The sequence below is a fragment of the Epinephelus lanceolatus genome, chromosome 18, assembly GCF_041903045.1.
Source record: "Epinephelus lanceolatus isolate andai-2023 chromosome 18, ASM4190304v1, whole genome shotgun sequence".
Taxonomy (NCBI): Eukaryota; Metazoa; Chordata; class Actinopteri; order Perciformes; family Serranidae; genus Epinephelus; species Epinephelus lanceolatus.
This window is the reverse complement of record NC_135751.1, coordinates 1,892,897-1,919,615: the sequence shown is the minus strand read 5'-3', so window position 1 is coordinate 1,919,615 and position 26,719 is coordinate 1,892,897. Positions and strand designations below refer to the sequence as shown.

General features: G+C 41.3%; 1 protein-coding gene across 1 annotated transcript in view; it reads right to left on the bottom strand.

The window, feature by feature from the left end:
* tspan4b (tetraspanin 4b) overlaps positions 1-25,676 on the bottom strand; it is a 38,884-nt gene extending 13,208 nt beyond the window's left edge. The window contains exons 1-6 of the mRNA XM_033643922.2: positions 25,286-25,676; positions 15,953-16,022; positions 15,527-15,718; positions 13,652-13,726; positions 11,965-12,060; positions 5,493-5,606 (exon numbers count right to left, since the gene is read on the bottom strand). Coding sequence (XP_033499813.1) covers positions 5,493-5,606; positions 11,965-12,060; positions 13,652-13,726; positions 15,527-15,718; positions 15,953-16,021 — 546 coding nt within the window. The 5' untranslated portion in view covers position 16,022; positions 25,286-25,676. The remainder of the gene's footprint in view (positions 1-5,492; positions 5,607-11,964; positions 12,061-13,651; positions 13,727-15,526; positions 15,719-15,952; positions 16,023-25,285) is intronic.
* Between the last annotated feature and the right edge of the window lie 1,043 nt (positions 25,677-26,719).

The following is a 26,719-nucleotide window of genomic DNA, read 5'->3' as shown; positions in this document are numbered from 1 at the left end:
CCTAGCTGGTCTAGGCTGAAAACAAAAGGCAACAGGGCCTTTGCAATCAGGGCCCCTAGACTCAGAACTGGAAGTGGAACGATTTGCCAGAGGAAATCAGGTTTTCAGAGTCTGTTCCTCATTTTACCTCGCTCCTCAAGACACACTTTTACAAGAAGGCTTTTATGATGTAATGTTTAAGTTGATGTAATGTTTAATTTATATGTATTTTGTGTTGATATTGACTGTGTGCTGATATTTTATGCTGTAAAACACTTTGTTATTTATATTGAAAAGTGTTATACAAATAAAGTTATTATTATTATTATTATTATTATTATTATTAAGAAGAGCAATGTATTCAGACAGAGTTTTTGTGAATTTGATAGTACGATTGCTCGGCTACAGTAGATGTCCATTTGAGGTGGATAAATATATCAATGCACGTGTAACTTGTGGGGTGAATGCATACAATTCAATTAAAAGCGACTTTGTAAAAGAATATACTAATAGTGTAATTTTTGGAAAAAGTAGCTTTGTCACCTTCTACCTATGCCAATCCTCAATGCCTATGTGCAGTTTCACATAGATTGACCACGTCAGTGAGTAGAAAAAACATGGGACAGACAGAATGAATGACTGACAGAATGACACACTGACAGTTTCCATGATTATGTACAGCATACCATACCATGACTGACAGAATGACACACTGACAGTTTCCGTGATTATGTACAGCATACCATAACATGACTTAGTCATACCAAAAATAATAATAATAAAAAAAAACAGCATTCAGCCACAGGGGGAGCCACAGCGATTGGTCGCATTCTAGCCATTTTTAAGCATTTTTCTGTTGTTATAGCACCACCCAGTTACCAATTTCCATTTACCAAGTTACATTTCTCCAGTCACCTTGGGGCGTCCTGTCCTACATATCTACCAAGTTTAGCAAAAATCAATATGGTGGTTAGGTCTAGATAACAAATTAGCTCTCTAGCGCCCCCATTTTGTTTGATCAGGTCGATAATGGAGGAATCCCCTCAGAGTATGTGTGGTCATATGCCTACAAAGTTGTGTGGTAATCGGTGAAACCCTTTAGATGTTATACACCTTAATGTGATGAGCCATGCCCTCCGCAATATTCATTGCCTTATAGAAGCTCAGCTTTAGTAAGTTTTCCAACTTTTGCCAAGAGGTAACTTTAGATATTGGTCCCTAGATTATGTTCACTGAGTTTCATGCAGATCGGTCAAACTTCAAAATGGCGGAAAATCTATACAACCGGAAGTTATGGGTTCTTGAGGCAAATTTGTTCCTCATGAGGAGAGGCATCTCTGTGCAAAGTTTCATGTCTGTACGACATACGGGGCATGAGATATGCCCATTCAAAGTTTGCAATTTCAATCGGTTGCCCAGTTGATGTAATATTGCTTCATTCATCGGTTGGACAATTGATGTAATATTGCTTCATTCGCATCCTCCCATGACCCTCTACCACTGTGCCAAATTTCACATGGATTGACCAAGTCAGTCAGGAGAAAAACATGGAACAGAGACACAGACAGAGTTTTTGTCATTATATAGAAAGATGTGTTTTTGTTACCTTAGAATAAGCTGTTTATATCTAAATAGGTAGTGAATCCTTGTTTATGGAGATCATCATGTTGCACCACCATGTTTCAACAGTAGCCTAGAACAGACAAACCAAACACTGGCTCTACATAGGGACATTTGTGTTTTTGTGTCGGCCACCGTAGTTTGCAGCCCCTCTGTGAGGAGAATGTGGAAAAACACTGATTTTTATTTTTTTAATATATATATATATATATATATATATATATATATATATATATATATATATTTTTTTTATTTGTTTTTCGATGTGAAACTTCTTTATTCAGATTTTTTTATGTAGGTTTAAATTACCTGGTCTGTTTGTTTTGGAGAGGAGGAGATAATTCAACTTAAAGTAAAAACCTCCTGAACAGTAAACACTTAAGGAATTTTGACCAGGAGAAGTTTCAGCTGGTTGTAATTTGCAGTTTACTGTTAAATGCCACTAAAGCCCCCTAAATATTACACACTGAACCTTTAACTGCCGAGCACAGATATCTGAATGATGAGTTAACAGACAAATAAAAACACCAAAACAGAAGCTCTTTAAAAGATAATTACAGTTTGGTATTACAACTTTCGTCATTTATGTTCTGGGCATAATTTCTATCAGAAATACTGACAATGTACACAAGTTAACAGCTGAGATCTGGCAAAACAGCAACAATAACCCTCAGGTCAGCCCAACTCATTTGGAGGAGAAAACAAAGAACATTTAACAGTAAAATGATTCCCTGAAACTATGAAAAAAGAGCCATAATAAATAATAATGATAATAATAATAATAATAATAATAATAATAATAATAAATGTGATTCATCCTTAAAGCTGTGGTGGCAATGTATGAATATAAAGTAATGAAAATAGTTTAAAAACACACACACATTGCTGCCAGTTGGCCTAAATAGTCCCTAAGAAATCTGACCTAAATGCTACACACAAGATCTTTTAAACTGCCTGACTCTCTCAGACTGTATCTGAATTTATTCCAGATGGGTATCAGATTCTTTCACACATGAAGAATGTGATGAATGTTTTATTCTACTCGTTTTCCACAGAGCTACTATGTGTGTACAGTACTAAGATTTTTCAATTTCATTTCCAAAATCTTCCCTTTCCAGACACATTGTAGACTGAAATGGCCATGTTTCTGTATTTTTAAGCACATTTACTACACATCCCATGGTTTACAGTCCCTGCTAATATTGCTGCCATGCATCTCTTTCTCTCTCTCTCTCTCTCTCTCTCTCTCTCTCTCTCTCTCTCTCTCTGTATCATGTATGCCATATGGATTGTCTGTACTGTCATTTCATTATGTTGCTCTGTTCTGTACACATGACATCTATTGCAAGTCTGGATGTCGTATGCTGTAAAGCCCTGTGAGGCAAATTGTGATTTGTGATATTGGGCTTTATAAATGAAATTGTTTGGTTGATTGATTGATTGATTGAAGTCTGTCCATCCTGGAAAAGGGACCCCTCCTCAGCTGATTGTCCTGAGGTTTCTACCATTTTATTAGGGAGTTTTTTTCTTTCTGCTGTGAGGATGTAAGGACAGAGGGTGTCACATGCTGCACCGATTATAAAGGCCCCTGAGGTAAATTGTGATTTGTGATATTGGGCTATACGAAATTGAACTGAAACTGAATTGTCATTTTTCTGCATGGTGTAGTGTAGTCTAGATTTTTTAACTCCAATTGCTTTATCAAAGGCATCAGGACTTGTTTGAGTTTCTTAAAGACGTTTCACCTCTTATCCAAGAGGCTTCTTCAGTTCTAACTGACTAGCAATTAGAGGATCATGAGCCTGGTGAGCTCAGGGCTTCTGCCCTTTTCTATCCATCGTTGGTGGTCTTGGTTGATGGCAGAGGCGGAAGGGGCAAAATGACTCTAGAGGTTGGACACATGTGGACCATGGCACGAAACGAGGAAGACAGAAGTAAAGAGAGTGAAATAAAGGAAGAGAGAAAGAGAGCTAGGGAGAGAGAGAGAGAGAGAGAGAGAGAGGGAGAGAGAGAAGGCTTGTATGTGCGGTGTGTGTTGGTTTCATTGATGTATATGTGTGCATGTACAGTGGGTGACATTAGGCAGCAGTGGTGGAATAGTGTTCTGTGTGTGTAGGGTTGATTGCTTGGTTATGGTGGATTGGGAGGTTGGGGAGCTTTGGCCAGCTGTAAAATGAATGACAAGGGGGTGACAGCTGTTGGATCTGTTTCCTGTTTGGTTTTCTGGAGGGCAGGATTGTTGGATGCAGTCTTCAAATGTCTCTGTGCTATTGTTTAGTGTCTTTGTCTTACAGTCTTGCTGCCTGTCAAGGTGTGTATGTTATTGTTGCTGATGAGAGAACAATCTGTGTGCCAGTTTCAGTGCTTTGTTTTGGATTGTTTGCAGGCGTTTGAGTTGGTTGTCTGATGCTGAGTATTTGAAGAGCGGTCAGATGTATGACAGGTACAGGCTGTTGAGGTCACGTGAGCTCTGAGTGTCAGAATTGTTAAGGTCATATGTGAGTCATTCACCCACCCAGCCATCATGTGGATTGGTTAGATGGGCCCAGGTGTGGATGGGTGTTAAACTGTCTGGGGAGGAAACTCGGGACTCCATTGTAGGTGGGTGATAAGTGGTGTCGTAGGCCACCTCCTCTGTTTGAAGATGGTCATTCCAGTTTGATGTAGATGGCTTCTTTCACTCCTCTTTGAAATCATCTGTCTTCTTTGGCCAAGATGTGTACCTTGCTGTCCTCAAAAGAAATGTCTCATCTCCTTTAGAAGTAAATGGACAGCTGAGTCTTGACCTGAGGAGCTGGCTCTCCTGTCCTGTGCTGTGCCATGCACTTGTGAGTGTTTTTTGTTTCCCCAATATACAAATCCATGCTCTCCTGGCTGCATTGAACTGCATACACTAGATTACTTTGCTTTTGCCTGGACAAGCCTCTGCTCCAGTAGAACTATTAAGCCATGTTTTATGTGTGTTTTATGTGTTTCAGGTGTGTTTGAATTAATTCCTCCATAGAAATCCCACCGCCAACGTTTGGAGGTGTAACTACAGTGCAATAGACACGCCACCACATAAGTATAAATGCTCACAACAGTATAGGCCACTTGCGTTAGCCACAGTGTAGGCTCTGTGTCAAGCCAATGCACAAATCAGCCTTAGGTGTGTTGCTCTGTACCAACCAGGTTTCACTGTGTTACTGGTCAATGCACACACATGCTCATCTGTGACTTTTCAGAAACCTGTGCAATGAGATCCATGTTGTGTCCGTCTTATGGCCCTTCTGCTTATTCTGTGTTTTACTGAACCTCCAACATGTAGCTGCTGGTTGAAGAGTTAATACAGAAAAACCAGCTCCATACTTACTGAGTGAAAACAAGCTCATGTTGTGATCCATGCGTGTTCACATATTGATACAAATAGGAGCTTGACTGAGAATTGAGGCAACTTCCAGATGTGTCTATAAGGAGTTAAACTGTCCTGCTGTTGCTGGTGTGACAGAATACCTGAGGTCCTCTGAGTCCAGGGCAGACACAGCCTCCTGTCCCAGATCAGCAGCCATGAGGTCTGTATTTGAATAATTACATCACCCTTGCTCTGAAGAAGACCCACTGGTAACTGAAAGATACTCCTCAATGGAATCAGAGGAGCAACTTAGCCATAAATGCATGTGTTTCAGTTGCTGCTACAAGTATCTGTGGCTTAATTTTACTCACTTAATTGCTTGAACTCATCAAAGCATTCAGAGTCTCTTGTGCATCTGGAACACATATAGATTTCATCTGAGAGAATCAGGCAAAATAAAAACATGTTGGATGAAATTTCACGCCCCTGGATTCTTTGTGCAACAAAAGCCCAAAAGCCCAAAAGCCCAAAAGCCCAGCTTCTGGCTGAGCAGCAAACCAACCTCACTCCATCCTTCAACACACTGGTCTGTCCCCACAGAGCAACAGGATGAGGGCAGTGTTCCATTCAGCACATCATACCAGTCTGTTTTGTTTGTTACTCCACAGCATTTGAACTGGGAAAGGAGACAAAAAGATTAGAATGATACTGCATATATACATTGTGGACTGGTCAGTGTTAAAAACCGAGCTCACAGACATACTGACATCACTTTTTCACAGTTCCAATACTGTAACTATCACTGGGAGGTCAAACAATCCAGTAGCTATTCTACAAACAGTCAGAGTTGTGATAAAAGCTATCTAAAGCCAGTAGATGTTAAAACGTAGCCAAAAAGTGAGTTTTCTGACACATACGTCACGCAAATAGGGGAGACTGGGGATGGTTGTAACATGGGATGATTGTAACACTTTAAATTTCTCCAACCAGGAACAAGCTACAAATCACTTGACTCACACTGCACATGCTTAGTTCAGTGCCTTCTCATCCCAATAGTCAAATATCGCCACTTTGTCAATGAACTTTTCACATCTAAATATGACATGCTTTCTAGTTTGTACCACATTTTGTACACCCTGGCATAAAACAGCTTCAAGATACAAACAGAAATGTCAAAAATGTTACACTGATCCTTGGTCACGCATGCATAATTAGGCTACAGTTGTCTGGTTGCGCAAAGGTGAAGTGCGCTGGTCTTCTTATGAATGCTTCAATCATTGGAACAAAAAGCAAATTGCAGAAATACTTTGTCTTACAAAGTTTGATGGAGTGTCAACAATATTGGACAATATGGAGATATCTGCATCTTGAAAGCCGGACTACAAATGTGGATAGGCAGGGAGAAACAAACACAAGCCTAAGACGTGGTAAGATACGATATTCCTCACTATATGAAGTGACTGATAACAAGATCTGTATAATGGATTGTAAAGAAATTCGTCAGGTTTTTATTTTGTGGACAATTCATCTGTATTTATAGCGTGATGGGATGGCACAATGATGTGTTTGGTATCATCGGAAAGCTCTGGTCCTGCGCTTTCATGTGATATGGGTGGAATTTCTGTGCGACCCTGCATTTGCGAGTAATCCGTCCAAGAGCAATGTGTGTGCAAAGCTGTATGAAAGCTTTGTTATACATAATTTTAGTGTAACTTTATACATTTTTTCCTTGTGAAAACATTGGACTACTGTCAAGTGCTTGGTCTTGGCCTTGGTTCCGCTGTTTCACGTGATATAAGTGGCTTCTCGCTATGACGCACGGTTGCTGAGAAAATCCATAGAGAAGAACAGGTGTGAATTTGGTCACACTTTGCGTCGTTCGGGCCCATAGGGTTAATGTGTTCTGTGAAGGTTTCCACTTCCTTAGTTTTGAGTTTGACCCAGGTGTCATCCACATATCTGTACCAGTGGCTAGGAGCAGTGCCTGTGAAGGTGGCAGTGCTGATCAAAAATGTATCAAGATTCTGTTACTGCATTGTCTATGTCTCACCTCGGTTTTTTATTTTAGTGTACTGTTTAGCTGTAACATGAGAAAGAGAGACTCCTCAGCGCTGATTGGTTGTTTTCATTCATGGGCCATAAGGCCATTAGAAGTGCTACAAGGCAACAAAGTAAGCAGAGGAGTATGATTTTTCCACAGATTATCTCTGCCAATTAGTTCTGTGATAATATAGTGACAGTTTCAGCAAATATGAAAAAAGTTACTTTTGATAAAAGTTACCTTGAAGGTATCATCCTTAGGAGTAGAGTGAGTGTGACGACTTCCATCTTCAGTTTATAGAAAATAAGTGTCACATACTCTGCACACTTGTTTTCTATAATTAAGTCTACTGCCAGGGATCAGCACCTCATTATAATTTGGTGTGTGTACCGCTTACTGTAAAACTTCAATCAGTAGCCCCGGCAATTATTTGCTGAACTCAACAGGCTCAGGTTTGGGACAGGCGTCTATATGGGACATGCCTTTTATTTGTTTTACATAAACCTGTTGCCCAGCAAAGATGGCAAATATGATCAAAATTGTTTATTTGAACTGGTATGAATATCATTTGGATAAAAATTAGGCTTTGAATATCACATCAATTATGTGTTATGTTATGACACTTGTTTCACGGTACCCAAGGATGATGGCGCCTGGCATACTGTCACAACACCACTTTAACTATCCTGTTAAAACAATATTCATAACTTAACTAACTAAATTTTTATGAAAAACCCCTTTGATTCCTCTGATCTGAGGACCCTTATGTATGTCTAAAGTAATATGAATAACTTATGGAGTAATTGAGGAATGACATCATGTCCTATATTGCATATATTCTGTCCTATGTTCATGCATACCCAATAGCCACAAGAAAATGCTAGCATTGGACATTTCTAAAGTGATGCCGTATATGAGCTGACTTTGTCATCCTCAGCAGGACGCCTGCCAAGCTGCAGACCAAAACAAAACTGGCTGTGTTTAAGCGCCTTGTGTGTGTGTGTGTGTGTTTCCAGTGACTTTTTAGGTGCCAGATGTGGGTGTTTTTTGGTGACCCGTTGCTGTATTTCCACCAGGGATAGGGCCAAGAAAAGCTTCTTTTTTTTTTTTTTGCAGGGATGTGCCCTCAAAACTAGGCATTTTGTTTTTTTTTAAGATTTTTCTTGGCTTTTGCCTTTATTAAATAGGAAAGATAAATATGAAAGGGGGGAGAGAGGGGTCGACATGCAGCAAAGGGCTGTGGACTTGAAGCCCGACCTCTGCGAAGGAGTCAGACTAGCTAGTGGGATGCACCCAACGTCAGGCATTTTAAGCCAAAACATGATCTGACCATAGCCAGGTGGTTTTTGTGCCTAATGATGTTGACATGGAATCAGGCAGATGGTAGAAGGTAGACAGAAAACAGCTTCTGAATGGCACAGGGAAACAAACAAACAGTCCAAAGGAATTGTGGTAAAACAAAACATACATGACAATACTTTGTGATGGTGATGCCATATTGTAGGGTGACCTGTTACACCTGCAAACGTAATAACAGCCCACAAACGTAATAAACCACAAACGTAATACAAATCTGCAGCTTTGAATGTAATAATCCTGCAAATGTAATAAATTTCCTACAAACGTAATAGCAGCTGCCTACTACAAACGTAACACACAATTTTCCGCAAATGTAATAACTATTACATTTGCAGGAAATTATTACATATGTGGGAAGGTGAAAATCTAAACTGTAATAACTTCCCACAAATGTAATATGAGACTGTCATTCCTTGTCAGTTCACAGAATTACTCTGTGGCAGCAAATATGTTGTTTAATTGGATTTCTTTTATTTTCTTCTGCCTCTTGTTAATACGGATTTCTCTGCAGCATCTGGCCTATAGTACCTGTTCAGCACCTCGGACAGCGGCGCTGCGGGATGGGTTGGCTCTTATAGGAGGTCAGGTGCAGGTTGTAAGGTTTTAAAAACCATGGTTTACAATAACTTAATCCTCCTCCACTCAAAAATGTGTTTTCTTCTTGTTCCTACAGATGAATGTTTGAGCCTCACTGTGCAGAATGATGTATGTGCAGAGCTTGACACTCGAAGGCTGTTTTCACATTTATCTGCTGAAAATGCTCATATGATTTTAAGGGCTAGGTCTACGAGCCTATGTTGGTGGCTTATGTAGCCTATGTTTGAACCATTTAATTAAAATATGTCTGCATATCAAAAGCCAAAAACTTGAATATGTCGTTCATTCTTTGGAAGGGCTACAAGCATGATTTATGACATCACAAATATTTTAGAAGCCAGTCATGGTCCAATGTTCAACTTACAGAAGTGTGATGTGGAAACTTGAAGCCTCCAGTGCACATACACTGAGAATGGACTTAACAGTGAAACCTTTGGGATGAAGAATAAAATTGGCATATTGATAGATTCTAGCATTTTTAATGAAGGAGAAGGTGTAGATGTCATTTTAGGGATTTTAACAAGATAATTGAATTTTTTGTGGAAAAACTATATCATACATTATTATTCAAAGGGAAACATTTATATACGTTAAAACATGTCTTGAAAGAATCTTTAATGATTAAATTATCATTTATTTTCATAAAAAAAGATAACTTAATTGTGATAATAATCACAATTATTTTAATCATCATTATTATTACTATTATTATTATTATTTTTCTTTAAATTATTTGTTCCCCATATACACACACATATACAACATCACACATACAATAATATAACTCGAACACACATGTACGCCCACAAACAGAACAAGTTTTAACAGTACTATGCTACTCTTGTTTTAATTCATGAAATTCATTAATTTTTGTTGAATTGATTCTTGATGCTTTGGCAATATTGTTGTTATGATATTTACACCAATAAAGCAAATTTGAATCTAATTGAATGAATAAACCACAAATACTAAAAATCTGCAGCTTATACAAGTTGCTAACTAACGAGGTGCTGAACAGGTACTGTAGGCCAGATGCTGCAGAGAAATCTGTATTAACAAGAGGCAGAAGAAAAGAAAAGAAAAAAAAAAAAATTAAACAACATATTTGCTGCCACGGAGTAATTCTGTGAACTGACAAGGAATGACCAGTGTGTGTGTGTGTGTGTGTGTGTGTGTGTGTGTGTGTGTGTTTGTATGTGTGTGTTTCTGTAAGTTATTTCTAACTTACTCAGAACGCTGCTCTGTCACTTTCTGACCCGCCCCACCCGACCTGCGGGTTGCTTGTCAACACACGCATCACTATTGGCAGGTGTTTAAGTAAACAAACAAACAACAACAACCACAAAGATCATTATTCAGTCTCATATTACATTTGTGGGAAGTTATTACAGTTTAGATTTTCACCTTCCCACATATGTAATAATCTCCTGCAAATGTAATAGTTATTACATTTGCGGAAAATTGTGTGTTACGTTTGTAGTAGGCAGCTGCTATTACGTTTGTAGGAAATTTATTACATTTGCGGGATTATTACATTCAAAGCTGCAGATTTGTATTACGTTTGTGGTTTATTACGCTTGTGGGCTGTTATTACGTTTGCGGGTGTAACAGTGACCATATTTTGATTTCCAAAAAAGAGGACACTCGGCCGGCCACGACATAGCCTACTTAAATGATACTCGCAGTTTACTCAAAGATGCCTTATCATTTTAATATATTTAAAATTTATATGTATGGATAGGAAATTCACTTATATTACAAAATAATATCTCTCAAAGACAGAAATTCAGATAGGACCCAATAGGGACACATACACACACTAGAGCGTGGCAATCCGAGCCCGACGGTACCGGGTTTGGTCAAAATGTAGCTATAAATTGTATTCGGGCTCGGGTTGGATTCGGTCAGCTTTCAGTGAAAATGTAGTGTAAAAATAAATAAAATCCTATTGTCTGTCCTGTTTATTGCTTGGGCACTGTTATTTACGTGACAACACCTGAACATAACACACACAGACACACACTGGCTGTTTGTTTCTACCTCTCTCCTCGCTGGAAGTCTCGGACCTCCAGCCGCTCGCCTCCGCCTTGATTAAACGCTGAAAATAAAATAAAAGAGGGAGACAGGTTTTTCCTATTTTATCTTATTTTGTTATATTTCTCCCTCTCCTCTCGCTGGAAGCGTCGGACCTCCGCCTCCCGCTCCCCTCAGGTCTCCCTCTTTGCTGAACACCCACGGCGCACGTCTGGCCTGTAAAATAGCCTGTAACCGTAGCAACTGTGTGACACAAAGTCAGTGTTTTGGTCATTAAATAATGTCGGGCTCGGTTCAGGTTCGGACAGAAATATGCGGCCTGTGCCGCACTCTAACACACACACACAAACACACGGAAAACCAGACGCCTCGGACGGGACGTGAAAAGTGGACATGTCCGGGCAAAAGAGGACGTTTGGTCAGCCTACCATATTGTTTACAAAGAATGGAATAAAATATATCAAAGTAAATTATTTTATATTGGTTATTCTATGTATTTTGTCTGGTAATGTCGCAGGTGTGAGGATGCTGCATAAAATCTGGTTGTAAAATCCATGGCAGGGGACATTAAAAAGTTAAAATATTTTAACTCTAAAGGGCAATGCCATCTACTGTCACTGCTGCCTTTATTCTGTGCCAGTCTCACCTAATTTTACCATCTGCTCTTGTCTTTTACTGTCCCCCTGATTCCATATAAATGTAGCATAAACCTGACTATGCATTAACCACAGTGTTGTAAAACATTATTTCTTGCTATTGGGTTGTCATGCAACACTAGGCCCTGATGACACAGAAAGTGGTTTGCAAGTTGCAAAATGCGAGGCACATTGCACTGCCTTCTTTTTAAATTGAATGCCACATGAGGCATGTAGCAGAGCAAAAACAGTGAGCAAAAAGCTTAATTCCCATTAAAAACACAGAAAAAGCCGCGTCCAGCTGCTAAAATGTTTTCTATGTGATCAGGGCCCTAAGAAGTCAAGCATTGTTTGCTAGGAGCGCTTACCATTTTCTGGACATTGTCCCAGGATTTTTTCAGTCCAGGTTCTGAATTATAAATCTTCATACCTTCCTTTAATTCACCTTGTGCTTTGGAATCCAGCTAAAAAAAAAAGAGAAAGATAGCAAGACACATGGTTAGTGATTCAAATGATCCATCCATCCATTAGCTGTACCAGCTTATTTTTTGCAGGGTCACTGGGGCTTATGCCTATCCCGAGGCAGGGTACACCTGAACAGGTCACCTGCCTTTTCACAGGGCTGACACACAATAATCCATAGTTTCATCTTGTGTAGTGTGTCATAGTTAATGACAACAGACGTCACGTCTGGGACACGTCACGACGTTCCAACAGAAAGGGCCTGTCCCATTTCTACCCCTTAAATCTTCTACTTGGTATTGAGTGCCCTCGTTTGTGAGATAACCCTTGATGAGGGAAGTGAGAAATATTAGGGTAGAGATCTTTCCCTGAGAAATGGGACACCACTTGATGCAAATTGGCGCAGCCGATGTGCAGGCATATGTCACGCATAGTAACAACGCAATGAAAATGCTGGCTCCAGCGCTTGTGTTGTGGCATGTGTTATGTTTATTCTTCTCCGTCTGATGAATCAACGGAGAAGAAATGCTGAAAACAGGAGGCGCCTACGACGTCTTCTAGTTCTGATTGATTTTATTCGGGTAAGTCGATTTATTTAAAATATTTTGACGCTGTGTACATGAACGCGCACAACCAAGTGCAAGTGGGTATTTCTAGGGGAAGTGTGGGTATTGGGACAGGCCCAATGGCTAGCATGTTGGATTCTCTTTTTGTCGTTCACGACTGCTTCCGTCACAGCCGTCACTACCAATGGAAACACAGAGCTATCTGCTGGTGTGGACAGCTGTATGGCAACAACACGCCAGCCTTTTTTAAATTTCCTCTAGGGATGTGACTATACAGGGTGAAAAGGGAAAATGATGGGGTGAAACAGCAGAGCCACTTTAGCAATCCAGTGAGTACTGCCATTAGCATCAAGCTAGCAAACAACTGTTACTTCTTTATAATGGAGACGGACATAAGGTAAGAAAATTAAAAAACGGGTGGGGCTTTTACTCGCCACAACTGCAGAGGGTACCAGCTTCATTTGAAACAGACTACATTATAAACAGTCAGTTATTATTGCCTCTGTATTTTTTTATACTTTTACTTTTTATTCGCTCCGTCTGATACAGTTCTGATGTGGTTTTGCTGGTTTTTCTGGGTTTTTTTTTGCTGCTGTAGTTTTTTAGATTCTATTTTGTAGTTTCTTTAAAATGGCTGATGTAACCTTGGAATAAAGGTCCATTTTAAAATCAAATCAACCCTTAAAATTTAAGAGAACACCGAACTTCAGAAATTGCCAAAGGGGGCCAGCGTTGTTATTACATGCTGAGGGGCTGTGACAAAGGATCAGTATTTAACAACCTGTGAATGAGAACAGCTGTTTCTTCCTCTCTTCATTTTTAAGTCCTTTATATTTTTCTAATTTTCAGATTAACCTTTGTCTTAATCATTTATCATACAGTAGTGAGGTTGTAAAATGATATTTTATTGCTCATTTTATTCTCATTCTAATCTTATAATCTTCATTGTGTTTTTTTTTATTTGACTGTTACAAATGGGAGCGTGTCTCTTTGCTGTGTACATTGCAATAGTAGATGGTGAGCTTACCTTGTCATGGAAGATGTGTATAACCAGCATTAGAGTCACCTCTGTCATGACCAGGAGTAAGAGGATCACAAAGAACTGCAGAACAGAGGAGAGCAGTTAGAGACTGACATTATGTATACAAGTGCAAGCTACATAGATGATCTCTAGTGAGATGTTATTGTATCCAGATCAGAATACTTCAACATGAACCAATTCATGTATGAGCAGGAGCATCTTTGATACCCGTCATCCCCCATCTCTCTCTCCCCTCAGTCCCTGCCCTCTCTCTACGATTGGCTATCAAATAAAGTGAATATCTGCACCCTCTCTGTCATGTGGACCTTTTCAGGCAAGTGCACAAAGACCCCAGGTGGTGCTCAAGTACCTGCCCTTTTGCCCTCTGAGTAGATAAGAGCCCTTTTTGCAAGACATTTCTTTTCTATTTCTTTTTCTAATTTGATATTTTAGTTTTTTAATTTTTGCCCATGGCATCAATTCTCCATAAAAAAAGCATGTTGCAACACCTGACAACCGCATTTGAGTTTTAATTCTGCCAGACCGCAAGAGCGCCTGGCTGCCCCTCCCTCATCAACATCATTTGTCACAGACACCACAGTTAATGCACTTAAACTGAGCGCCCTGTAGAGTAGCATCACATCTCCCTGTGACCTGCCTTCTGGACAGCGAGGTAACGACAGTGTTTGTCCTAAGTCTCAGTATCGTTTGTAGCTGTTGTGACTATTATTAATACTATTAAAACATCTCAGTACACACAGCCTAATTTAGGCGATAACCCACCATTAACAACAAGTAAGCTCATCTGGTGTAAAATCGCACTGTCTCCCTCAAATCTCTGGCTGATTCCGGTTCGCCAGCTGTCCAGTGTGAGCGGACACAGATGCTGAATTACTTTCCCACTTCAACATGTCTTTATCAACCAAAACTGCAAACGTGCAAAGCTTCAGCTGCTGCAGGCGTCTGTTCTCTGGGAATGTTTAAAACTTATTTAGAGGATAATTTTAAGTATGAATACGTGACTATTTAGTGAAATCACAACAGTTTTCTCGTATACACAAACTTTATTGTCTACAAATTCTTGGGCGGTGGATTTAATTTTAAAAAACATGAATTTAATTTAATTTCTGAACGAAAAGGAAATAAAGCATTTAGCTGGATCACAGGTTAAATGAAAGGGTTCTAATAGGAAAGTAACAACAAAAGAAAATATAAAATAAGCCTTGCATTTAAGACCTGAAGAAAAGGCCCATGTTTGTAGGAAAACTGAATTTGATGTAAATGAACCAAACTTCCCCAAAAGACTGTTTTTCTTCAGCACTCATATCTAACTGAAGAACTCTGAGGCAGAAATCATCCTCAGTGTGTCCATGTGTCAGAGCAGCTTCTACTCTATACATCCAGAACCACTTAAACCTCACTGCAGAACATGACAACTCATTTAAACACAGTAAAAACACTTGTGTGTTGACTCAACAGGCAACATGAGAGAAGACAAGCTGATCTACAGGAGAATAACATCTGAAAGCAGTAGGCTACAGAATGCCTGAGAGTGTTACAGCATTACATTCTATTTATATTTTTATTTGTCACCTGCCACCTGAATTTTGTTTTCCTTTACATAAATAAATACATTAACACCATAAACTGATGCAGAAAAATTCACCAGAATGCAGGAAATTAAGTGTTTGAGGCTTAAAATTTCCTGGAGGTGGATCTCCAGACCCTTCAATTAATATGCATCAACCCAAATGTTAAAACAAAAATAACATGTATTGTCTATATTACTGTATGGGTATTAAAATAAATATGTAAGTAAGCAAAATGTGTAACTGTTTATTAATATATTTTTTTGATAAATAATTAGGAGAATGTTCTCACCATGAACAACAGGCAGCGCTGCTCTTTCAGGGCTCCAAGACAACCCAGGAAGCCGGTCACCATGGTAATGCCACCGGCAACCAGCAGCAGATTGGCAGCTGAGAGGGACGGAAAGGACAGGGGAAGAGAGGAAAACTCTGCCTGCGTGAAGGACAACCAGACTCCAACACCGAACAAGCCACATCCTCCTAGCTTTACAGGAAATGTAATGTCAAGTCAGAGTCAAAATGCGGCATTAGTACCAAAGCAACTAAAATTGTCTCTAGTAAAGATTGGAAATTTCCAAATTGTGTTGTGTTAAATAATTTTAAAAGCATGCAGTGAACTGCAAAGGGCTACAGAGAAATCTCACATAGGCTACTTTCTTAGGGAAATTGTAAATGAATAAAGAAACATGACAGCAACTTGGACTGAGCAAATACTAACCCAGAAGATGAGGTTAAAGACAAACATCAAATATTTGACACAGCACAGACACCTCCGAGACACTGACATCCTGCAAAGAAGAGAAAAGAGCAAGAGAATGACTTTTCAACAATGTGTCTGAAATTAGGCCTATGTCAGCGCATCATAAATTAGTCCCTTCAATTGAGTCTACTGCTGAATCAACTTCCAGCAACTCTGCTGTGTTTGGTCTTATTAATGTGAGGTCCCTTGCAAGCAAGTCATTTCTATGTCAGGATTTTATTTTGAAAAACAGTATTGATTTCCTCTTTATCACTGAGTCCTGGTTAAGCCCTGGGTATTCTGTCCCATTAACAGAAGCCTGTCCCCCAAACTACTCATGTTTTAATCAGCCTAGGCTATCTGGCCGTGGTGGTGGTGTAGCTATCATTTTTAATAGCAACTATAAATGTTCCCCTGTCTCTCTCAAAAGTTCTTCTTCTTTTGAGTCTCTGTGTTTTCTTTTAAATGGTTAGTATCCTATACTCTTTGTTTTAATTTATAGGCCACCCAAGGCTAACACTGGTTTTATATAAGAATTTTCTGAGTTGCTTTCATTTATCATGGCCAGTTATGATAGAGTTCTTATCCTTGGAGATTTTAACATACATGTCTGTTGCCCTTCTATGTCTGGTTTTACTGCCGATTTTATTAATCTCTTTGAATCTTTTAATCTGGTACAGTCTGTTAATAATCCAACTCATGGAAAGGGACATACTCTCGACCTTGTGCTCTCCTTTGGAGTTTCACCAAACAATATGGAACTGCTGGATTTTAATGTCTCTGATCACAAAACTGTGATTTTCCATACGTTGCTCCCGCTTCTTGCTCACAGGCCATCTACTTGCATCCGCTCACAGTCTTTTAATGGTAATTCAGCTAGTAGTTTCTGCAATATGTTTTTAGCTGCCTCTGCCCATAACCTTACACAGACAGGCGCCTCTGTTGATGTTTTACTTGCTGATTTTAATAGAACTTGTCTGAATATCCTTGATGTCATGGCCCCTGTCAAGACAAAACAAACTAAACAAAATGCCCTCCCCTGGCTTAATGACCACACAAGGGATTTAAAGAGGCAGTGTAGAAGAGCCGAACGTAAATGGAAAAAAAGACAAATGTACAGCATCTTATGATCTCCTCAAAAGTCTGATGCTGGCCTACCAGCAGGCAGTAAAACAGGCTAGGTTTTCCTATTTCTCAAATCTGATTGCCAGCATCAGTCACAACCCAAGAGTTTTATTTCAAGCGATAAACTCAGTGGTTGGCCCTCCCCCCAGCCAGCATTTGGAAGCTTCCACAGAGATCTGTGAACAATTTCTTCATCACTTCATTAATAAAATAGATGCCATCAGACTTACATATTACACCTGTGACTGGCTCTCTCTCCATTTTTTTTCTGAACCCTCTGCCATTATGTCATACTTTAAGGAAATCTCATTGTCTGAATTAGAAGAATTAATCTCCTTTTTAAACTCATCCACCTCCCAACTAGACATTATCCCAACTAGATTTCTGAATCAAGTATTTCAGACTGTCGGCCCATATATTCTCTCCATTATAAACTGCTCTTTGTCCACTGGCTCTGTTCCATCTTATTTTAAACATGCAATAGTTCAACCTCTCCTTAAAAAACCCACTTTCGACCCTCTTTTTTTAGATAATTTTAGACCAATTTCAAACTTACCATCCATTTTTATCTAAAATTTTAGAAAAGTCTGTTGCATCTCAACTAATATCCCACATGAATCACAATACTATTTTTGAGCAATTTCAATCAGGTCTCCGTACCCAGCACAGCACAGAAACAGCTCTACTTAAGGTCACTAACGATCTACTGCTTGCCGCTGATTCTGGGGCCTGTTTGATTTTAATTCTGCTTGATCTGAGTTCTGCATTTGACACAGTCGACCACAATATTCAATAACAGGAGAGCGTGTACCCGGCCCGGAGGGTTACCGGGGCCCTGCCCTGGAGCCAGGCCTGGGGTTGGGGCCCGTGGGCGAACACCTGGTGGCCGGGCCTTCGCCCATGGGGTCTGGCTGGACCCAGCCCGAACCGGCTACATGGGCTTGTCCCCCTGCAGGCCCACCACCCACAGAGGGATCCTGAAGGGAGTGGTGCATTGTGGATCGGGCAGCAGACCAAGGCGGGGGCTTTGGCGGTCCGATCCTCGGCTACGGAAGTTGGTTCTTGGGATGTGGAATGTCACCTCTCTGGCGGGGAAGGAGCCGGAGCTTGTGGAAGAGGTTGAGCGTTACCAGCTAGATATAGTTGGCCTCACCTCGACACATAGTTCCGGCTCTGGAACCCAAGTCCTTGAGAGGGGTTGGACTCTCTCCTTTGCTGGAGTTGCTCCGGGTGAGAGGCGGAGGGCGTGGGCTTTCTGATAGCCCCCAGACTTTCTGCCTGTATGTTGGGGTTCTCCCTGGTAGACGAAAGGGTTGATTCCCTGTGCCTTCGGGTCGGGGAATGGGTCCTGACTGTTGTCTGCGCTTACGTGCTGAACAGCAGTTCAGAGTACCCGCCCTTTTTGGAGTGCTGGATAGTGCCCCGACCGGGGACTCCATTGTTCTGCTGGGGGACTTCAACGCTTACGTGGGCAATGACAGCAGGACCTGGAGGGGCGTGATGGGAGGAACGGCCTGCCCGATCTGAACCCGAGTGGTGTTCAGTTATTGGACTTAAGGATGTCTATTGGTGCACGTGGCACCAGGACAGCCTAGGTTGCAGGTCAATGATTGACTTTGTAGTTGTATCATTTGACCTGCGGCCATATGTTCTGGACACTTGGGTGAAGAGAGGAGCAGAGCTGTCAACTGATCACCACCTGGTGGTGAGTTGGATCAGATGGCAGGGGAGGACGCCGCGCAGACCTGGCAGGCCCAAACGAGCAGTGAGGGTCTGCTTGGAACGCCTGGCGGAAGAACCGGTCAAGATGATCTTCAACTCCCACCTACGGGAGAGCTTCGACTGCGTCCCGAGGGCAGAGGGGGACATTGAGTCTGAATGGGCTTTGTTCCGCTCTGCTATTGTCGAGGCGGTGGTTGCGAGCTGTGGCCGCAAGGCTGCTGGGGCCAGTCGTGGTGGTAATCCCCGAACCCGCTGGTGGACACCAGAGGTAAGGGGAGCCGTCAGGCTGAAGAAGGAGGCCTACAGGGCATGGTTGGTCTGTGGGTCTCTGGAAGCAGCTGGCAGATACCGGCGGGCCAAGCGGAGCGCAGTAGCGGCAGTTGCGGAGGCAAAAACTTGGGCGTGGGAGGAGTTCGGTGAGGCCATGGAGAAAGACTATCGATTGGCTCCAAAGAAGTTCTGGCAAACCGTCCGGCACCTCAGGGGGGGAAGGCGGCAACTTGCTCACACTGTTTACGGTGGGGGCGGGGAGCTGCTGACGTCAACTGCGGACATTGTCGGGCGGTGGTAGGAATACTTTGAGGAGCTCCTCAATCCCACCAACACGTATTCCAGTGAGGAAACAGAACCGGGGGTCTCGGGGGCGGGTCGTTCAATTTCTGGGGCAAAAGTCGCCGAGGTAGTGAAACAACTCCGGGGCGGCGGAGCCCCGGGGGTGGATGAGATTTGCCCTGGATATCTCAAGGCTCTGGATGTTGTAGGGCTGTCTTGGCTGACACGCCTCTGCAACATTGCGTGGACATCGGGGGCAGTGCCTCTGGAGTGGCAGACCGGGGTGGTGGTCCCCATCTTCAAGAAAGGGGACCAGAAGGTATGTTCCAATTACAGGGGATCACACTCCTCAGCCTACCCGGTAAGGTCTACTCCAGGGTGCTGGAGAAGAGGGTCCGGTCGATAGTTGAACCTCAGATTGAGGAGGAGCAATGTGGTTTACTACTACTTTTTTCTAACTATATGTTGCCTTTGGGTCAGATAATCTGTAGGCACAACATTAATTTCCATTGTTACGCAGAAGATACGCAACTCTACCTTCTGCTAAATGGCAGCAACAATGTTAACCTCTCTCCTATTATGGCTTGTCTCTCAGATATTAAATGCTGGATGTCACAAAATTTCCTCCGGCTCAATGAGTCTAAATCACTTCTACTGTTATTATACACATATGATTATTATCACACATGTATACTGCCAGATACTAATATATACTTTCAACATATTGTACCACAGTAGCCAGAACTATAACGATAATATTATTACTTTCATTAATGTTGTTGTAAGCTACTGTCATTACCGTCTGTCCTGCATCTCTCTCTCTCTTTCTCTCTCTCTCTCTCTCTCTCTCTCTCTCTCTCTGTCTCTCTTTCCGTCTCATTGTGTCATACGGATTACTGTTTTACTGTTAATTTATTATGCTGATCTGTTCTGTACGACATCTATTGCACGTCTGTCCGTTCTGGAAGAGGGATCCCTCCTCAGTTGCTCTTCCTGAGGTTTCTACCATTTTTTTTTTCCCCGTTAAAGGGGTTTTTTTGGGGAGTTTTTCCTTATCCGCTGTGAGGGTCCAAAGGACAGAGGGATGTTGTATGCTGTAAAGCCCTGTGAGGCAAATTGTGATTTGTGATATTGGGCTTTATAAATAAAACTGATTGATTGAATTGATTGATCAGAGGTCCTCCTATCTGGCCCCTCAAACCTGACTTGTGACTTGGTAAGTGCGGCCCGACCTCACGTTCACGGTCTCTAGAGGTCTACTTCGCACGAGCGCCTCTAGTGTTCATATCAATATTGCATCTCGCGCACGCGTCACGTTACCTCACGTCAAAATGAGCGGCCTATGCATCAAACAACCGCAAAATACGCATGGCAGCCATGATGCGTACGCACACGCGTTGTCTGCAGCAAGTATACTTCTCGCAATGGGCGACGTGCGTAGGGTCTCCGCACAACCATAATCCCCTTTTAGACTGGCTACTATGCGTGTTTGTGCTTTCATGTACTATGGTTAAATAACTAGCTAAGGAATGAATGTACAGTCTCTTTGATGGCTTTGTTGTGGTCTGTTTTGGGTCTTCTTGGTGAGAGGGCTGGTGTGTGAGGGGAAAGATGGAAAACGTTTGTTGTGAAGAAGAATGATAAAGATTTGTGAGGGGTTGGTCGCTTAAGTTGTTAGTGCTGGCACCCCATGTATAGAGGTGATGCCTCACTGCAGCAGTCGCAAGTTCGACTCCAGCCTGCAACCCTTTGCTGCATGTTGTCCCCCCTACTCTCTCTCTCTCTCCCCATTTCACACTATCCTGTCCATTAAAGGCAAAAAGTCCCAAACAAATAATCTTTAAAAAAACAAATTTCATATTTGTCTCTTTACAGCTTTACAGTTTAAACAAATAAACTTTCTGTTCTCTGTGTTCAGGGGTGTGTCCAGGGAGTGGCCGCCCCTGAAATCTGACTGGCCACCCTTTTATCCTAAACTATGATTGGCTCTCCGGACCCCCAAGGGAGGGCATGGCCCCCCTGTTTACACAGAGATTGTGCAATAGCTGCTATAGGGACCCTTCATCACTCCACCATTGCTTTTTCACACAGAGCCAAGCAGTGCAGGCATAATGCTGCCCCAGTAGTGATGCACAGGTCAACCTACAGCCCTATTTGGCCTCCCTTATAAAGAATTCTGGGAGCGCCACTGCTGGACCTTAGTTTGAACCAAAGTTTGACATTATCTTAGTGAACACTTTACACTGTAAATGTATTTTTTGATTTTGTTTAGGATGGTTGTAATTAAGAAATGTATCTTGTGCTAGAAGCTTTTGTGGTATTTTACTATTTTATTTGTACTGAGCATTGTACTGTAGATTTAAAGTTTTGGACGTTTTTTTTCCATTACAATATATATTGTCCATACATTTATTTCAATTTTGTTGTTTGTTTGAGAGACAAAAAGGGCAAATTAATGCCATGCCAATGTGTGTGTGTGTGTGTGTGTGTGTGTGAGTGTGTGTGTGTGTGCATACTTCATGCCATCCCTGTATTACTCAGTATCCCATGTGGGTGACCCCAGTTAAGACAGTCTGGTCACACCACTGTTTGTATTTCCACTGACCATGTTTCCATGCTGTACCGTGACGGAGTGATACGTTCTGGTAGTCACATGTTGTACTTTGTTGCCATGATACAACATTCTTAATTTGACTGACTGCTTTAACTTCCTGTTCTCTTTGCACAGGATGAAGACTGGATTTTATACCCAGTCCTTCCGCTGGAATCATGTTTGGAAGTGGTCACTTCAGAGCCCTTATAAAAGGAGGAATAATTATAGCGACTAAAGTGTGTGTGTGTGTGTGTTGATGTAGCTGCTTTCTGATGTTTTCAGTGGCCATTAATACTTAGCTGTGAAACAGCACTTTACAGTCATTGTTCTAAAAAAAACTATGATGTCCGTGTGTGTGAGCAGGTTCACAGTGGAAGTGGGATTTGCCTCTAAGTGGTCCTCATACTGACCACACAGTTTGACACAGGAAGTTGACAGGAAGGAAGCTCCCTCCTCTTCTCAGTAGACTTAATTATACTGCTGAAGGCATTTCCCATGACCACAGCAAACCTGTGACTCAGAGCTCCGAGCACAGATCTTACAAAGCATGTTTCAAAACACTGAGGAGTAGCTGCTCTGGTTAAGTATGATACAAATAACTGTGTGGTTTTAATGACTGTATAAAAATTAAAGAAGGGGGAAACTTTGTTTTTTGCTCTTGTCATGCCTATGCATGTTTCTACTAGCTACTTGTGGATAGTCAGTCAACATAATAATTATACATAAATAATAAATGTATTTGATATAACACCTTTCACAGAAATAAAGTTCACAAAATTCCTCACAAAATACAATCAAACAAGAAAACATGCAATCAATAAAAACAAAGGCAATACAAAACTAAAAACAAAGCAACAAAATGAAAATAAAGTAAAATACCATAAAACATAGAGCATAAACAGGCTACTGCGGAGCATCTTCTGTTGTTCTTTAAAAGTTTCTAAGGAGACTGCAGGCCATATACCTACACAAAAAGGGAGTTCCATAGTGTTGAAGCCACTACTTCAAGGCACCATCACCTTTTGTTGTGAGCCTGGAGCAGGGGACAGCCAGTAGGTCCTGGTCAGAAGACCTAAGAGACTTACTGCCAATATATGGATGGAGAGGGTCACAGATGTATTCAGGTGCCTGACCTTGGAGGGCTCTATACATGAGAACTTGTACTTTGAAATTAATCCTAAACTTGATGGGAAGCCAGTCTAAAGAAACTAAAATGGGTGTGATGTGTGTTGTCCTGCTGGACCTAGTTAGCAGCAGCATCCTGGATTATTTGTAGATGGCTCATGATTTGTCGAGTTAAAAGAAAATTACAGTAGTCCATTTGGGAGGACACAAAAGCCTGAATAATCATCTCTAGCTCAAGTTGAGAAACCACAGACCTGAGCTTTGCAATATTTCTTAGTTGTAGAAAACAGGTATGGGTCAGTGATTTAAATCTGGGGATCTAAATGCATGGCCTGATCAAAATAAACACCAAAATTCCTAAAATTTGACCATGTAGCTGAAGAAAGGGACCCAATACTCTGGGCAACCTTTGAAGCTTATACTATCTGAAGCAGTTATCAGAACCTCTGTCTTATTTGTGTTTAACTATAAGTAGTTGTTTGACATCCAATCCTTGATGGCTATCAAACAGTTGTGCAGAACAGCAAGTTTGTCAGTGCTAACAGGCTTAAACAAGAAATTGAGTTGAATGTTGTCAGCAGTGTCAACAGTGATATGATATACCTGTGAAGTGGCTATTAATGTGACCCAGTGAAAGCATGTATAATGCAAATAATATACGACATAAGCAGACGTTGCGCTAGACTTTTTAGTCGCCGGACATTTTGACCGACAGGGTCATAATAATCCGGTCATAATCTATTTTTACCAGTCATTTTAATTTTCGTTTTTAAATGATAATAAAGATATTCAAAGACATTTAGTTTCCATTCGTTCGTTTTTAATAAATCCAACAAGCAAGTTATAAAGTGTGCATTAATAAGGACATGAACGAAAAGATGAACAGACATCCACACACCCGTGCCATTAGGCTTCGCCCTGGACACACCGGACGGCACTAACGCGTCCGGTGTGTCCAGGGCGTTATGTAGTTATGCCTGTAGGCTCGGTGACACAAAATTAAAATTGTAATGAAGTGATTATGGTATTGAAAAATGTGTTCGGTTATGCACTGTTGTGTTATTTTAAATTATAAACACTATTTTCTCCTCACGTTCCTCAGTGCGTGCTGTTGTTATTGTATTTTGAAAATTGGCCGGATTCTCTCGTCTTTTCTGTGTCCGACTTCCTGTTTGGTACAATCCGCTCGATCCAGCTTGACAGAAGTGCTCGCGGCTCCCGTGAAAAATAGACCAGACGCCGAACTGAAGCGCTGCCTCCGCGGGCGCTCCGCTCTGCTCAGCGGCCTCTATGGACAGTCAAATAGGTTAACATGGGCGCTGACTGAAAACTGCCTCCGCTGGGCGCCGTGCTTCGGTTCCGCGTCCGGTGTGTCCAGGGCGTTGTGTCAACAACGCTACATGAAGCAGAGGAATGACTTTTTCTTTGCAGTGTGAAAACGGCAGCTACTTAAACCACTGACTGTGCACTCCGCCGCCAAGTGGGCAGGGGTGGTAATTGCAACCGGTCAAAATGACCGACGGCCTTCAGATTTTCCGGTCATTGTTGTAAAAAAACGGTCAATGACCGAGAATATCCGGTTAACGTGACCCCTGGACCTAAGACAGTGCCCTGAGGTACATCATGGGAAAGAGACTTTGAGAAACCCCTTTCTGAAAGGTAGGAGCAAAACCAGTCAAGGGCGCTCCCAGAGATGGAGTGAGAAGATTACCTACAGTAATTTACAACAGCAACCCCAACACATTACAGTTTTTCATCAGCCATTGCCATGGTAAATGTTTGGGTAGTTGTAGACATAATAAGTATGGATGTCCTCTTCTGCAACATGTAAGCAGGGTTTGAGGATTCATGGGGACAGCATCCAGGAAAACTTCCTGTTTCCAGTGCCTATGTTAGAAACATACTTCCCCTCCCTGACTTTTTGTAAATCTCACCAGCATAAATCTTGACTTATTTTCGGGTCTTGCTTTTGACAGCCTAGTGTCTAATGAGATACACAGATGCTTTGCACAATGGAAATATAGTTCCATTTTGATGCATGTAGACTAAACACCAACATTTCCAGTGATAATCAGGATGAAATATGCAGCGTATTCATTTAAGACATGGTTTTGAACATGGCACTTAATTAAAGTGGAGTTTCTGGTGTCCAGATTTATTATCTTTGTATTTGGAACTGTGATTGAAGACCTTACCTGAAGATGAGTTTCAGCCCTTTCTGTCTGTCTTTGTCACCCTTCTCTTGGTAACTCCCCGCTCCTTCACTTCTTGGTTTTGATCTTTACTCAGTTTTCCTTTTAGATCTCCTTCGGACTGATCCCTGAACCAGCCAGGCTTTTCAATCAGCTTTCCTGTCTTCTCTTCCTCTATATTGTTCTTCACTGGTAGATTGTGCCTGCCCGCTTTCTCCAGTTAGCTTGTTCTCTTCCCCGATTCTGAACTCTGTATTGAATGCATGTAATTTTCCAAATGGAAAGATTCCCCCTATCTGTGTTTTCTTTCGTTAACAAATATTCACCTCTCTCTTTCTTCGACGGTCTCTCTTCCTCTCCCTCCTCAATTGTTTCCAGATGTGTGTGTTGTTGCCTGTCCCCTTCTGTGCTCCTCCCCTTCCCATTTTTTTCCTGCTGCTGCAGTCAGCCTCTAAACCTCAGCCTGCCTCTTTGTTCCAGAAGTCTGGGGTCACTCTCCTGTTTCCTCTGTCTCAGTGATATTCTCTTACATTGCTGCACATGCACATACTCACACCGCTGCACACACATAAGCATGCACACTTTCTTCTCTGACCAAATTATAGACTGACATTATTTCTGACCATTTCCTGAACATACTGGTGTTTTTTAGTGTTTAACATGTTTCAAGCTAGCCACTGCTTTCTGTTCCTTTTCCTCCAACATGAACATCAGTTTGCAGAGATTAAAATCTTCATAGTGAACACACCATCTGCTTTATTGTTTTTAAAGTTATGTTACCATTCCATAGCAATGCACAAGTACAGAATGATTTTTAAAAATCTGCAGATTATTACCCTTGTTGGAATCTAAGCCTCGTAATAGATCTCCATTATAGATGTCCAATTAGAGTATCAAAATGGCTATCGGAAACACTTAATAATTATTAATCACAATTATGTTAAATAATATGACTTAATTTACATTAAATCACCTCATGGGGCACCGTTCCCGAAAAGGGAAAAATTATAGCCAGTCAATGATATCAGTCTCAAAAATTTACTAAACTATCAATTTGGAATTTTGATTAAAAGCTAAATTTATAACTATGACCAAAATTACCATATTAATAGTAAAGGCTGAAGGATTTTAGAGTTCTTGACACAGCAGAGGTTGACTATTCATTCACTCTTGTGCAATATTAAACAGACAGCAGGTACAATTGCAAATATATTTATTTACAAAGACAGCAAAGCAACAAAACACAAATTATAACTAACTAACTAACTGGTGTATAAATGTGTTTAGGCTGTGTGTGTGTGTGTGTGTGTGTGTGTGCATGTGTGCATGCGCACACGCACGCGAGACACAGAGAGAGACAGAAGGATGGGTGTGTGATACAAAGGGCTGTCTGGCCTTCAAAACAAAATGGCTGACAACAGAGGACTACAAGATGGC